At 47.6% G+C, this 15,378-nt stretch overlaps 1 protein-coding gene across 5 annotated transcripts in view; it reads left to right on the plus strand.

The window, feature by feature from the left end:
* The first annotated feature begins 2,233 nt into the window (after positions 1-2,233).
* LOC147011819 (netrin-1-like) overlaps positions 2,234-15,378 on the plus strand; it is a 194,021-nt gene continuing 180,876 nt past the window's right edge. Inside the window, exon 1 of one of the 5 annotated variants that reach the window (XM_085857095.1) lies at positions 2,234-3,243. In XM_085857095.1, coding sequence (XP_085713221.1) covers positions 3,155-3,243 — 89 coding nt within the window. In that variant the 5' untranslated portion in view covers positions 2,234-3,154. Of the gene's footprint in view, positions 3,244-12,585; positions 12,721-13,869; positions 14,098-15,378 lie in introns of those variants that run through there. The other 4 variants (XM_085857096.1, XM_085857098.1, XM_085857097.1 and 1 more) reach the window with 4 other exon arrangements.

The raw sequence follows: 15,378 nt of genomic DNA on the forward strand, positions 1-15,378 counted from the left end.
CACAGTGAGGTCAAATATTCGATTTTTGATGGTTTGGTACAGATAACTCGAACGGAAGAAGCTTCCAATGTCAAATTGCACCACGTAATTCAGGAGGGTGATGGCTAGTGCTGATTAGATTTTGGTCAAAATAGGTCAAAGGTCAAGATCACAGTGAGGTCAAACATCCAAAAAAATGATAACTCGAGATTGGAAGAAGCTAACAATGTCAAATTACACCACGTGATTCAGGAGGGTGATGGCTAGCGCTGATTATATTTTGGTCAAAGGTCAAGGTCACAGTGAGGTCAAACATCCAAAACATTCGATTTTTGATGGTTTGGTACAGAATCATCGTACAAACTTCTCGTTTGCGTCGCTACCTTCTCTCGAGACAGCTTTTATTAGACAAGGTCAGAGGTCAAGTTGACGATTTCGTAAGTACCAGTCTATGACTGCTTGTTTGTTTGTTTGTAGGCACGATAACTCGAGAACGGAAGAAGCTACCAATGTCAAATTACACCACGTGATTCAGGAGGGTGATGGCTAGTGCTGATTAGATTTTGGTGAAAATCGTTCAAAGGTCAAGGTCACAGTGAGGTCAAATATTCGATTTTTGATGGTTTGGTACAGATAACTCGAGGACGGAAGAAGCTACCATTGTCAAATTATACCACGTAATTCAGGAGCGTGATGGCTAGTGCTGATTAGATTTTGGCAAAATCGGTCAAAGGTCAAGGTCACAGTGAGGTCAAACATCCAAAACATTCGATTTTTGATGGTTTGGTACAGAATCATCGTAGAAACTTCTGGTTTGCATCGCTACCTTCTCTCGAGACAGATTTTATTAGACAAGGTCAGAGGTCAAGTTGACGATTTCGTAAGTACCAGTCTATGACTGCTTGTTTGTCTGTTTGTCTGTCTGTTAGCAACTTTACGGCAAAACGGCTTTAGCAAACACTATCAAATTTAATCCACAGGTGGGCAATGAACCTTGGACGACCCCATTAACTTTTGGGTCCAATTGGATCAAAGGTCAAGGTCACGAAAATATCAAAATCGTTTTTCGCTCATAACTTCGTCAAAATGATCTGATTTACTTCAAGCTAAGCTTATAGTGAACCTTATTCTATTTGTCACTTATCATCCTAACCATTCCTTCAGTGAAAAATGCATATTTGTGAAGATCGGTAGGGTCTGAAGTTTTGGGGGTCATGGTCATCGGTCAAAATTGCAAATTTTCCATTAAAACTAAAACATTGTGACGAAAATACAACTTTACAGGAAAACGGCGAGCTCAAACACTGTCAAATTGTATCCACAGGTGGGTAATGAACCTTGGACGACCCCATTCACTTTTGGGTCCAATTAGGTCAAGGTCAGGTCACGTAAAGGTCAAAATCGTTTTTCGCTCATAACTTCGTCAAAAATGGTTTAATTGACTTCAAACTCAGACTAAAATATTCCTTATTCTATTCCTTATAATCAACATTCAGGTTATATTAAGAATGTATCAAATTTAAATTTGATCCACAAATTAACTTTATGCCTTAAATGGGTGGGATTTGTTGTGCCTGGCACCACTTGTTATACGTGTAGATAGTCCCTTTCCTTTTGTCTAGCAGGACAACAAGGGAGTGCATTGTGATGATCTCATAGCTAGGTTTTTTTGCATCATTTTTTCTTCATTTCATCCCCACTCTTCTTTTCGTCTGATTATTCCTGAGGTAAATCAGCCACGTGCGCCTTCGCTGTGAGGTGGGCCTCCATGAGGGCCCACGGTGCGGTGCCGCTGTGAGGAAAAGTTGGCGCAGAGCCCTCGTTCCCAAGCGAGCCCTAAACCCAACGTGTGCAGCGAGTCAGATAGTGCGCTTATCAGTGCGGGATTATCGACTCAAGCTTCCAATGATCTGGGGAAGATTGCCGGTTACATTAAAAAGGCATGCGAATGAATTCCTCAGAAGAGGTTGCACGAATGGTGTTTTTACAAACACAGCCAGCACGACGCCCATGCTGCATGAAACGCGTACGGAGGCCGATAAAGGCAACTCCACGCCACGTTGGGTTGGATACGAGTGTGTGAGGTAGTAGGCGGCGCATTCCTTTTCAACCTCAATATCCGACACATATTGGTGTTCGCCCCGCGCACACGCGAGCGGAGTCGTGCGAACGCGGGCGCTGGCCACGTGCGTAATGGCCGAACCCCACGCACTATAGAATGTGCTCTAAGGCAGACACATACGCCGCTCGCGAAACATGCATGGATTTATGCATAACGATGTACCTTCGACCCTTGCTGGCAGCAGCGGATTCTCTACAGATGGTGAATGTCTTCTCATCTCTCCTGCTAGCGAAGCTGCGATCAGAGCCTGGTGTTGGCTCAGTGGTTTGGGTGGCAGCTTGGGTTCCTCGGGTCCTGAGTTCAAGCCTCGTTGGCCGCTGAATTAATTAATACACCAGGGTGTTGACTCAGCCTGTCATCCTTCCGAGGTCGTCAAAATGAGTACCAGTTCCAGTGTCTGTACTGGTAGAGTGGCACTGCATCAGCGACACAGTCGTGCTTCAAGAAATGATGGCTACCTCGGCAGCGAAGCTGCCACACGACCACCAGCTACGATTGAGCCGGGGAATGTTCAGTGCGGGCCACGTTGATGCGCGTGGAGCGGGTGCGTTGATCGGCGCTGGTCGAACGCCTGGGCGGGCATGCTGGACCCTCGGCCGGTCGCCAGGGCATGGCCCGGGCGGTTTTTGCAGGACTATTCACGTGCCAATTTCGGTGTGGGCGATTCGTGTCATGTCGTGGGGTTGGAGCGGAATATTGCCACTGTCTAAGATGAACTTGCCGGAAACGAAGTGAGGCGGTTTCCGGCCAAAGTTAGTGGGCCACGTGAGGGGTCGGGGCCAATCGGAGTGCCTGAATCAGGTGATGATGTTTCGCTTCGGGGTGGCCCCTCCCCTCGCGCTGCAAGTCCTATAAAGGTTGGAGCGGTCCCTCCACCTTGCTCTTTCTCTTTCGCTCGCTCGCTTTGGCCTCGCCCTTGTCTCTCGCACGACCCGCCTCCTGCTCTCTGGACTCCGCGTCATCGTCTCCGCCCACACGACGTTAACCACACCCGCCAATCTGGTCCCACTCCACTCAAGCCCCTCCTTCACGAACACGGTCTCCACACACTCGATGACGCGCCAGCTGTCGGGTGCCGCACTACGGAGCATCCCCCCTCCCCCGAAACGTATTGGTGGCGTGCCGTGCTATCGAGCACAAAGGTACCCAGATCGTCGCCTCAACTCCTTTGCCTTCTTGTTACAATACTCCCTCTTCATCTGGTTTTCTGTGTCTGTGTGTGTGCATGCGTATCCTGGCACCTGTCTGCTTAAGTAAGACTGCAGAAGATCGTTATCATCATTATTATTGTTATTATTTTCTTTTTAAGTCTGCTCTGTGTCCCTTTTGTAAGTTGCCTGTTTAGTTGCTGCACCACACCTCTCTCCCCTATCGCTACACAACACACCCCAATAAATCCTGATCGTGCCACATACCATTCCTCGCCCATTGTTAATAAATTATCATTAGGAATGTTCCCTGCTCGTTTTTGTCTTTTCTTCGATTGATCCAGCATGGTACGAATTCTCGCTTAGCCGGGACTTTATTCCCAACAATCCGTTCCTTTTAGCCAGTACGTCCTTGGCAGTGTCACTCAGCTGCATCCGATCCGGTAAAGTGATCCGGTTTGGACAAGGCGTACCGAGGGCGTGTTCCCCGGTAATTAGATCACGTGATTAATTAGGTAACCCGATTAACCCACAGACTGGAGGACCCTAGGTCACGAGGTTGAGTTATTGGCGTCCATGGTCGGTTAAGGGACCTGCCGCATCACAGAATTTTCTGTGTGCAACAGCCTACATTTCCAGGAAGTCTGGTGGGAACCGAGATAGCTTCCCCCACCTTGTGGTCTTCTCACCCGACCCCTGGCTCGCAACAATATATATACATATATATATATATATATATATATATATATATATATATATATATATATGTATGTATGTATATATATATATATATTACGAATTAGCCGGTTCGGACGGCCACGCACGACCGCTTCAGGCCTAACCGCAGTCGCCCGTCTGCCGAAACCCGGAATTCAGTCATAGCTTCTGGACAACTCCGGAAACCTGCTACGGATGCCTTAACACACCATAAACTGTCAATATTCTGTCCACGCGGGACAGGGTTAATCGCCGAATCTCGATATACCTAATTATCCGCGCAGACAGAAGTACCGAGAATTTATACCTCGACGGGACTCGGACGGAAACAAGCCGCTAAGCGCGCTCGTTCCGTGTGCGATGCCAAGTGGTTTTATTCGCCAAGTTCCGTCGGACCAAATGACCACTTTTATTTGCCTTTAATAGCCGGCTAATTTCCTGAACGTGCCGTGGAAGTCAATGGGAGGAAATGACGCAATGAGCAGATTGACATTCAAACAATGGGGGCATTTATTTATACAGGCATGCAATCAATGGGGGGGGGGGGGCAGGGGACATGACACAAGCAAAGCCTACAGCCGATGTCTATTATGTACAGGCACGACTTTACCAACAATTCTACTTATAAAGACAAGGCGCCACAGATTTTCATACAAAACCTCGGAAAAGAAACGGGTTCATGAGCCTTTATTCCAACTTGGAGCCTGGGTGACTGAAGGCTCACAAGAGGCCGCACAGGTTACCTTGCCACCCCTTGTGGCGGTTCGAAAGTCTTCGGGTCGGTGACCCCGGATGTTCCTGTTTGGCCCTTGTGTTGCTACGCGCCAGTCGCTTAGCAGCCGGGCGGCTTGAGCAGCTTGGCGAGTGGCTTGCTCTGTTCCCATCGGTTGTCCGGCCTCTACTGCGGCCTGGTCGGTCGGGCCTGGCCAGCGACGCGCTCGGAGGAGTGAACAGGTCTTTTGCTCTTTTAGAGTTGATGCTCTTTGGGCCCGTTCACTACCTCAGCGTCGCTCGACCATCTCAGGGCCATTCGCCTGGACCACGACGCAGCTGCTCGACTCCAGAGAGGGACGAATATCCCAAGTTCCCGCTTCTCCGTGCTGCCGCCACCGTCTGCCTCCCCCAAATGCGTGCTCCGTGTGTCTTCCTCTCCCGCGACTGCCCGTCTCCAGAGAGCGATGAATCTGCCGAATAAACCCCGAACTCGTTCGAGCTCCGCCCTTATATTGGCCTGGGGCAGCCGCCCTTCGACCTCTCACCTCAGGCCGGGCTCTGCCCACTTTTCACCCATCTTACCCCTGGTAAGCCTCACTGGGAACCCCACGTTTGACGTCATGGGTTGGTGTCGGGGAAACCCTCGTTTTGATCCAATTATGTAAATTGGCTCACGTCGTGGCGCACAATGGCGGCTTGGGCAGAGGGAGCGTTGTTTGTCGATGATGATGGCGTTTTTGTAGGAGATAACGGCATGGCGTTTTTGTAGGAGATGATGGCGTTGCAATGTTTGTAGGAAATGATGGCGTTGCGATGTTTGTTGGAGATGATGGCATTGCGATGTTTGTTAAAATAGACAGAGGAAGAATAACGGCTACCTCAAAGATTTGCCGCCCGGCACACGAATATATCACTTTACACATTGGTGGGGATTCTCACCTGAAACACTTACTTATCGAAATAACTGATCTTCGGGGAACCTGAATGGTGTTTTGTGAATTTCCACATCCGCAACAATATATATGTATATATACATACACACCGGGTGGCCCAGAAGTAATTGGGCAATCAGAAAAAGATCCTCTATGGTTCATATCTTCCACTTTTTGGGGATCCCACACTGCTGAGTTCTGCAGCCGCCATTTTATTCGGTCTACTCAAAAATGCCTTGTCTTGGAACCACAATGACCTCTCACACACTAAGTAAGGTATTTAATAGAAATCTGGCTTTGGATTAGAGAATCGGATCTCCTCGACTAAATAAATGTCAATCTGGAGTGAAATCTGAAAATGTAAAGAAATTAGCGATTCTGATAACTAAGTGTATTTATGTAAGCAAGGCTGTCATCCCTCCTTCTGCACTATTGTCTTAATTCTTTCCTCCATCGGATGGGGTTTCACTCTACTGGGACCTGCGGTACTTGTAGGAAGCCTGAAGATTTCAACCATCTTTTTCTGTAAGTTCCCTTTATATGACGGACCTAGATTGAGTCTATTTAAAAGTATGAAAGAGGTGGGGATTGGCATGTCTGATCTGTCAAACATTTTTTTTCGGCCATTTGAACCAAAAGCATTCCCGACTCTGTAAGGTGCATCTGGAATTTTTTCAGGAGAGCAGGAAATCCATATCGTATTATGGATTATTTCAAGGCTCCTTCATTCAACGCTGCTCTGTCTATTGAGAGTCCAGGTGGGAGTCTGGAGGAAGGGGGGGGGGGAGGGGTGGTGTGGAAGGAGGTTGATCAGTGTCAGTTCAAAGAGTCAAGGTGAACCATGTCAGGTGCTTAGTGAAGGTGACGCTGAAAAGTGTACTGTGCAATACTCTTTGTGTGGGTGTGTGTGTGTGTGTGTGTGTGTGTGTGTGTGTGTGTGTGTGTGTGTGTGTGTGTGTGTGTGTGTGTGTGTGTGTGTGTGTGTGTGTGTGTGTGTGTGTGTGTGTGTGTGTTCGTTCGGTATATGGTACAGTGGTAATTCATGGGCAAAAAAATTAAAATAATTTTATGAAGGCATCGCTGAATATGATGTCATTGACTTAATTGAATGCTTTTATTTTGCTATTTTGACCCCCACTTCAGTTCCGTTGCAGCTTGTAACACTGCCATGCTTGCCTCCATGTAAAGTATGTTGCCTAATGTTTGAAATCCTGAAAATATGTGGTGTAAAGTAATTTTCTAAAATATGGCTGCGTATGACATCATTGATTTTAATTCCGCGACGTAGTGGACAATAATTTAATTTGTGGGAGACAAGAGGGAGCAGCGATGGGTGGAGCAGGAGTCCGGAGGGAGGTGGTTGGAGGGGAAGGAGTGGGGTGGGAGTCTGGAGGGAGGGGGTGGTATGGGAGGAGGTTCTGAGCATTGTTCAGTGTCAGTTTAGACTTTAGAGCGTCAGTTCATAGAGTCAAGGTGAACCATGTTAGGGGCTTAGGGGAATGCGATGCTGAGAAGTACCAGGTTGAACAAGAATGGAGCCACAAGTTTCCAGGAATGGTGAACACCTCCCCCATGACCAAATCTCCTCAGAAATTATTTCTCTCCTTACACGTCTTTTACACACACACACCGTATAACTATGCATCTTTCAGCACACACACCTCATTGACTCACACTGTTGTGAAGCATAAACTAAGTCCATAACAGCTCTTTTCGGAGCTCGCATTATATGCATCTGTATACACTGCACCTCCCACCTGCACTTATCCATCACCCGCACCACACACCTTGTTCGTTACACGTGAGCCATCTGGCTCATGTATGGGTGAGGCTGGGCTCAATACCATACTCCACCTACTTCGCTTTATCTGCCTCTCACCCTTGCTTATCTTGCTTCCCAGAATAATTGAGGCACTTATGTCTATAGATTTGTGGTGAGATGAATGACTAAGGGGCTTATGTGCTTGAGGGTAAGGTTCTTTGTGACACTGCTTTCGCTCTGTGCATAACTGTGCTTGTAAATACGTACATTTTGCTAAACATGACCATTCATTTCCAAACTGCCTGATTCCCTCTTTCTCTATTGGTTAAACAGTGTATGTAGATCGTGGATGGGAGTTTTGCCCCGCTGTTTCGCTACAGTCAGAGACGAGCGATGTCATACTTACGGTATCGCTGGCCGCTCTTGATTTCTAGGAATTGGGATGTCGTGAGCATGGTTCCCAATCTAGGGAGATTAATTTGCCAGGAAGGTAACGTGGGAATTTGACGTGAGGACCTTACCTAAACTAATCATCTCAGACGGCGTCCGTAATTGCTTGGCAACTCGTACTGCCCTGGAGTTATCTGTGGTCAGCTTCAGGGTCAAAGGTCAGGAAGCAGGCTGAGAAGCCCCTCGTGACCCTGCTGGCAAACCCGTAACAATACATATCATTTTTAAAACAATATCTTTATTAACAGTCGTGCAGTAATAGTATTCTCCAAACACTGAAGTTTTAAAACAAAATTACGTTCAACATAAACCCCCCTGGATTGTCTCAAATCCATCCATCACAAGCAACGTCAAGTTGGACATTCCCTTTCAACCCCCTTACAAGCAAAGGAGGTTGGGGTGGGGGTTGGGGTGGTTCTGTCTTGCAATAAATGACTGTCAAGCAGAATCATCTGTTTCTGTTTCTGTTTTTTATTTCGCAAACCAAGAAAGGATTTTTCGATGAGCTTGGATATGAGACTTACATAAATGTCCTTATAAAAACACCCACAACATGGCTGAGCATATTTAATAAGATGTAGAATGTTTTAACTAGCTTGCTGTGAATGGTTGAGCAGAAATCAAATATCACACCAACATAAGCCACGATTGTATTACCTTAAGTGCTATATTAGTAGGTGTTGGTACATCTTCCAAACAGTATATGTCTCTCAAGGACTTCACTTCTGCAGTGGTGCTTTAAAAAAAAAATCTTCTTTTTTGACAACTACCTTAATGCACTAATCAAAAAGCAACACTGCAATTCTGGGTGGAGGTTTAGACCTCAAAATATTACACTGTGGTGCTGGCAAACCAGCATAAGCAGACGATCCATTTTATTCCATCATTACATGTTTCCGCCCGTAAATGGAAGGAAGCTCAGGGCGTGGCCCAGTCAAAAAAGAGGTGTTCAAATAGAGCATCTCATGAATAAAAGTATTTCCTTTTTTTTCTCGTATTATTTGTATTCACACAAGAATGAGCTATGTGTACACGTTTCAAACAACCCAGCCTTCATCAGCACACAGCAATAGCTACATACACCCATCCCATCCCGAGTGAGCTGGTCCCGCAGATGACTCCTCTCTCTCTCTCTCTCTCTCTCTCTCTCTCTCTCTCTCTCTCTCTCTCTCTCTCTCTCTCTCTCTCTCTCTCTCTCTCTCTCTCTCTCTCTCTCTCTCTCTCTCTCTCTCTCTCTCTCTCTCTCTCTCTCTCTCTCTCTCTCTCTCTCTCTCTCTCTCTCTCTCTTCTCTCTCTTCTCTCTCTTTTTCTCTTTGTCTCTCTCTTTCTCTCTCTCTTTCTCTCTCTCTCTTTCTCTCTCTCTCTTTCTCTCTCTCTTTCTCTCTCTCTCTTTCTCTCTCTCTCTCTCTCTCTCTCTCTCTCTCTCTCTCTCTCTCTCTCTCTCTCTCTCTCTCTCTCTCTCTCTCTTTTTCTCTCTCTCTCTCTCTCTCTATCGAGTGCAGCCTGTGGCTGCTGGTTCCATCATTGGTTGGGACGCGGCTATGCCGCTGATGCAGTGTCCCCCTTACCAGTGCGCTGGTACTCATTTTGCCGACCTCAGAAGGATGACAGGCTAAGTCAACCTACTGGTGTATTAATTCAGCGGCCCAACAGGGCTTGAACTCAGGACCCTTGGATCCCAAGCTGCCACCCAAACTACTAAGCCAACACCAGGCCCTCTGCAGATGACTAATTTAGGCTTTCAAAAAAAAATTGGCTCAATTAAATCAATTTTTACACCGCGTGCGCTGTATACAATTGCACTGAGTTTGAAATGTCCCCGGCGTCGTCTACCACGTCTCCGGTGGGTCCGGTGTCCCCCCCGCCACGTGCCTAAAGACAGCCAATGACGGCCATCCGGTAGATGCAGTGTGTAACCTCAACGGAAATGGTGACAATTGATGGAAATACCTGAGTATTTCAATGGAAATTTGTGAAACTAACGTGTTATGTATGTGAAAACCATTTAATATATTGCTTGACGGAAAAAAATGAAGAAACGCTCCCCTCATGTACGAACGAACGAACAAACGAAAGACGTCATTTCCGTCCACCATGGCATTTCGCGCCGAATGCAGAAAGCTAAGTTCTTCTTATGCCATCATTCTCTTTATTAGCCATAAACAAGTGTTTCGTCATGCATTGGTAGTTGAAATTTACTTACAACAAGAACGAAAAAAAACCCCGAAAACATCACGTGCAGGACAAGACCAATCAAGCTGAAGGAAATGATGCTGTAACTGCACTGCTCCTGATTGGTCGAGGGACACCACGTGCGTTGTGTGGGCGGTGTTATGCACGAGGATTCCAGGCGAAGTTCTTCTTATGCCATCATTCTCTTTAATATTAGCCATAAACAAGTGTTTTGTCATGCATTAGTAGTTGAAATTTACTTACAAACATTCTTTTGCGGCCTCCTGCCACGCTGTATCAAACGATTTCATTCCTTCTGTTATATATAAAGGTGAGTCCTGAGTTCAAGTCCCGTTGGGCCACTGAATTAATATACACCAGGGGGTTGACTCAGCCTGTCATCCTTCCGAGGTCAGCAAAATGAGCACCAGTGTACTGGGCCGGTGTATACCCCGGTTAAAATAGGTGTACCATATCCCTGTGTCATAAGAAGCGACCAGGGTTGCGTCAGGAAGGGCATCCGGCATAAAACATGTGCCAAATCACGATGCGGATCATACGGATGATCCGCTGTGGCGACCCCTAACGGGAGCAGCTGAAAGAAGAAGAAGAAGAAGTTTATATATATATATATATATATATATATATATATATATATATATATATATATATATATATATATATATATATATATATATATAAAGGTGCTTATCACAATAATAACAAGATTTTTACATTCCAAATATTAAGTATGCTTTTTAATTGTTTTTCAATTGAAATAGCATAAATTGCATATTTTAACATTAGTGCACTCATTTGATTTACCACATGCGCTGTATTGGAGGATTTCACTTGTTTTTCTTGATATCTTTAAAAATATTCTCCAAACACTGAAGTTTTCAAACGCAAAATTACGTTTCCTTCAACATAAAACGCTCATGAATTTCCTCAAATACATTAATCACGGGCAATGTCAAGTTGGACATTCCCTATCAGCCCCCTTTTTAAGCTAAGGAGGATTGGGGGGTGGGGGGATGGGTGAACGGTTACCACCTTGCACTGAATGACTGTCAACTAAGATGGTGTCAGTAGACCTTTAAGACACTTTTCTGAGTGTTCTTGCTGTGCCAGCTGTCATAAAAACATGAAAGGTATCTTCAGCATGTGAACAGAGACCGATGAGCGGAGCACGATTCGTGCCTGGGTTCAAGGGGGTCCGTGCCTGGATTCACGGGGGTCTGCGCTCGCTCCGTCGCGAGTCTTTCCTAACGAGGGCATTGCGAACCTGCCCGGGAAGCATCAAAAGCGCTGCACGGAGCTGCCTGTGGGGCGCCGATCAAACCGCCTATCCATAGCCATGAGCTTCGCTTCTCAGGCCTTTCACATACGTCTTGTCTGTCGCTAACGGCTGCAGTTGTTTAACTGACGTTTCTCGTTGTCTTTGCGGTTCTTTGAGTGAAGTTGAAATAAAGGAAGCACGTGACTTTGACACCCAACATGAACAAAACAATAATTCACAAGGGACAGAACAAAGGGACAGAGTGTGCGAACTTATCAATTTGTTTTCGCCATTCGTCGGATTGATTTGGCACCAGGAGGAAACTCGCCGGCAGCGGCGGTTCTTGGTGGGGATATTCAACAATGGTTCACCCTTTGGAGTCCCACGAGAAGGAGAATTTAACGGGTGGAAGGCGGGAGGAGGTTTCGGGGGGGAGGTTCAGGAAAAGCTTTCTGGTGAACAAGTGGTTCAAACAGTTTCTGGGGTTTGAGAAGGATGAGCTCGCAAGGGGAAAGACGAACAAATAAAGGAAGACCAGAAAAGCGAGGGATCTTTGAAGAAGTCATCACTTTCGATGCGTCCGAATGAGGGATGCGCTCGCTGCACGTTCTCTCTCTCCTGAACCTGCATCCACCTCGGTCCAAATCACCGTGATCTAGACCACCGACCCCACGCCCTCCCCTTCCCTTTCCACCCAATGGCGATCCAAAGTTCTGCACTGGAACTCACCCGACCCCCAAAGTCAGCCCATCCATTCACTCGGCGTTTTCAGCAGCAGATTCCACGCCACAATGGAGTCTGCCAGTGGGGTTCAGGGATGGCAAAAGAGAGGAGAGCACGAGGTTTAGGAGATGGGGGCAAACCGATAAAAGCCCTTTTTATCAACCTTGCATTGAAGAGCCACGGCCCCCCTCTACTTCTCATCGAATCTTAATGGAGTTTATCGTCATTTTATTAAATTAAAAACGCCACGATCTCGTTTTCCAGACTTCCCCCCCCCTCTCTTTTGTTTCTTTCTACTTCCCAAATCGGTTCCTTTTGTCGAGCCGTCCTCAGAAGGAAGACTCGAATTAAACGTACGACCCTTCCGCAGGCGGAAATGACCGGGGCCATCGGGGCCTGGCGTCAATGCGCGTTCGCGCCCCCCCCCCCTTGCACCGCAATTTGTCGTGTGATCAATCGGCACCCTTGATAACCGCAAACTCGTGCACCCCTCGCTCATTATTCAGACGAGCGATTTATAGGAAAGGTGGGGGGGTGGGAGGGGGAGAGCTCCGAACAGTCATTGCTGTGCATAATCAAACGGGTGCCTTTCGCGCCATTTATGGTGGGAACCTTCCACGAAGGATCTATGACGTCACAGGGGAAACGCGCACCGCAGCGCAGGACGTGTGCGCATCTTGGGGAGTTTGAAGATTTCCTTTTCGCAGGTTCATCCAACCAAGGTTGGTGGGTTTATTCCTTTATTTTCAAGTGGCGAAACATTTCGAGGCCTTCGGTGACTTTTTACGCACGGAACAGATTTCCAAGTGCAAGGTGTTTTTGGTCCACCGGTCGGGGGGCACGGCACGGCACGGCACGGCACGGCACCACTCTGAGCACATCGCCTGCTGAGCGTAGGTTCAACTTTTCATTGCGTGCTCTACGGCCTACAATATGCAAGATCGCGGTCACATTTACATACGACTTTAATCAATTCATCCTCTTCTGACAATCGATGGATCTTCCGCTGCTGGAAAGCCTGGCGGGGATTTGAAGGCTGCATAGCACGGGATATCGGGGGTGGGGGGGGCGGGCTCCGCAAGCCGCTCTGCTCCATCCGCGCGTCCTTCTGTCATCCGTCAAAGCGTCAACACCTCGACGTCTCGTTGCTCGTCGCACGCGGGCAGGACAATCGGATTAAAACTGGCGCTGCGAGAATGCACCTTTATTCCACGTCGCACGACGCGCCGATCCCCGGCTCGCGAGCCGCGGGAAAGACCCTGAGCGTATTTATCACGAGAGTCATGGTGATTCACGCACACGACTGCCTCGTCTCTGGGGGTCTTGTGTTCGCGGGCGGAATCGACGGGGGTCGCCCACGGAGTCGCTACATCGGACGCGCGCGCCGGGACGTTAAAATGCGCCGCCTTTGTTTGGCATTCAGAGGGTGCTGGAGGGGGGAGGGGGGTTTGAAGGTTGGGTGGGGGGTGGGGTGGTGGCGACGCGAAACAGTTGTAAATGCGCGCGGACAGAGAGATCGGACATTAATTTGCGGCGAAACGATTTGTGTCGTCAATCGGAGCGCACACTGCCGCAGGGCGCGATCATTTACCGCCGACACCGGTCCATTCGGGAGAACAGGGGAGGGATTCGGTCCGGCCTCGTTGACCATTATTCGGCAGCTGTCGTGCACAGGGGCAAAAAAAAAAAAATCGCCATCTGCAGAACATCATATGTAGCGCCTTAAGATGTCCCGGGATGCCATAGATGTTGAGTTCAGAGCGGCAGCACCCGCGCTTCGCTTACACGAGCAGATGGAAAGATGCGAAAGGGGGGCAAAAGGCTATGGGGGGGCCGGGGGGGGGAATACAAGCGAGTTTTAAAGGCGCCCGTTAACCCCCTCCCATCCTCCACCAACCCCTGTAGTCTCTCCCAACAAAACCTCTTGCCAGTAGTCCTTTCTGGAGCAACGTTAGGCGCGCAACGCATGGACGGAATCGTTATTGACCCGAAAAGGAAGACGAGACGAGGATAGACAGGTAGACAAGGTGTTTTATCGGCACAAAGGTCAACAGGGAGGTCACCCGATATCGAGAGCACGTTTGTCAAACAGGAGAAGTGTGAGTACCCGTGACATCACATTATATACCACTCTGCGATGGATGTGTGCGCTCACACCGAGGAGAATGAATAGGTTTGGGGGATTTGCATATAATGGTGTTAAATAATAATGGATCGCAAAGTACTTGAAATAAATAAACCGGTCAAACTTCAGTATTGTGTCGCGCGTGAGCGTTTTTACGCATTTCTTTGCCGCCTCCGTTTCATTACCGGCATGAGGACCACATGGACACTGCACTTCGCTGTTAGGGTCCATCCTCTCCTTCATGGGGTCCCAGATATGGATACCATGGAGATTAATCGAGGATATAACCGTTTCACTTAGGGTCCATCCTCTCCTATGTGGGATCCCATTTACGGATACCAGAATGTTTCACTTAGGGTCCATCCTCTGCTTTATGGGATCCCAGATATGGATATGATGGGGATTACTCGAAGATAAAACATTTCATTTAGGGTCCATCCCTCCTATGTGGGATCCCATATACGGATACCAGAACGTTTCACTTCGGGTCCATCCTCTCCTTTCTGGGGTCCCAGATATGGAGACCATGGAGATTACTCGAGGATATAACCGTTTCACTTAGGGTCCATCCTCTCCTATGTGGGATCCCATATACGGATACCAGAACGTTTCACTTCGGGTCCATCCTCTCCTTTCTGGGGTCCCAGATATGGAGACCATGGAGATTACTCGAGGATATAACCGTTTCACTTAGGGTCCATCCTCTCCTTTCTGGGGTCCGAGATATGAAGACCATGGAGATTACTCAAGAATATAACCGTTTCACTTAGGGTCCATCCTCTCCTATATGGGATCCCAGATATGGATATCATGGAGATTACTCGAGGATATAACCATTTCACTTCGGGTCCATCCCCTCCTCTGTGGGATCCCATTTACGGATACCAGAACGTTTCACTTCGGGTCCATCCTCTCCTTTATGGGATCCCAGATATGGATATCATGGAGATTACTTGAGGATATAACTGTTTCACTTACGGTCCATCCTTTCCTATGTGGGATCCCATATGTGGATACCATGGAGATTACTCGAGGATATAAACGTTTCAATTAGGGTCCATCCTCTCTGATGTGGGATCCCATATACGGATACCAGAACGTTTCACTTCGGGTCCATCCTCTCCTTTATGGGGTCCTCGATATGGATACCATGGAAATTACTCGAGGATATAACAGTTTCACTTAGGGTTCATCCCCTCCTCTGTGGGATCCCATATATGGATACCAGAACGTTTCACTTAGGGTCCATCCTCTC

Source organism: Eptatretus burgeri, chromosome 15, assembly GCF_056783735.1.
Source record: "Eptatretus burgeri isolate ZD-2024b chromosome 15, Ebu_testis_v1, whole genome shotgun sequence".
Taxonomy (NCBI): domain Eukaryota; kingdom Metazoa; phylum Chordata; class Myxini; order Myxiniformes; family Myxinidae; genus Eptatretus; species Eptatretus burgeri.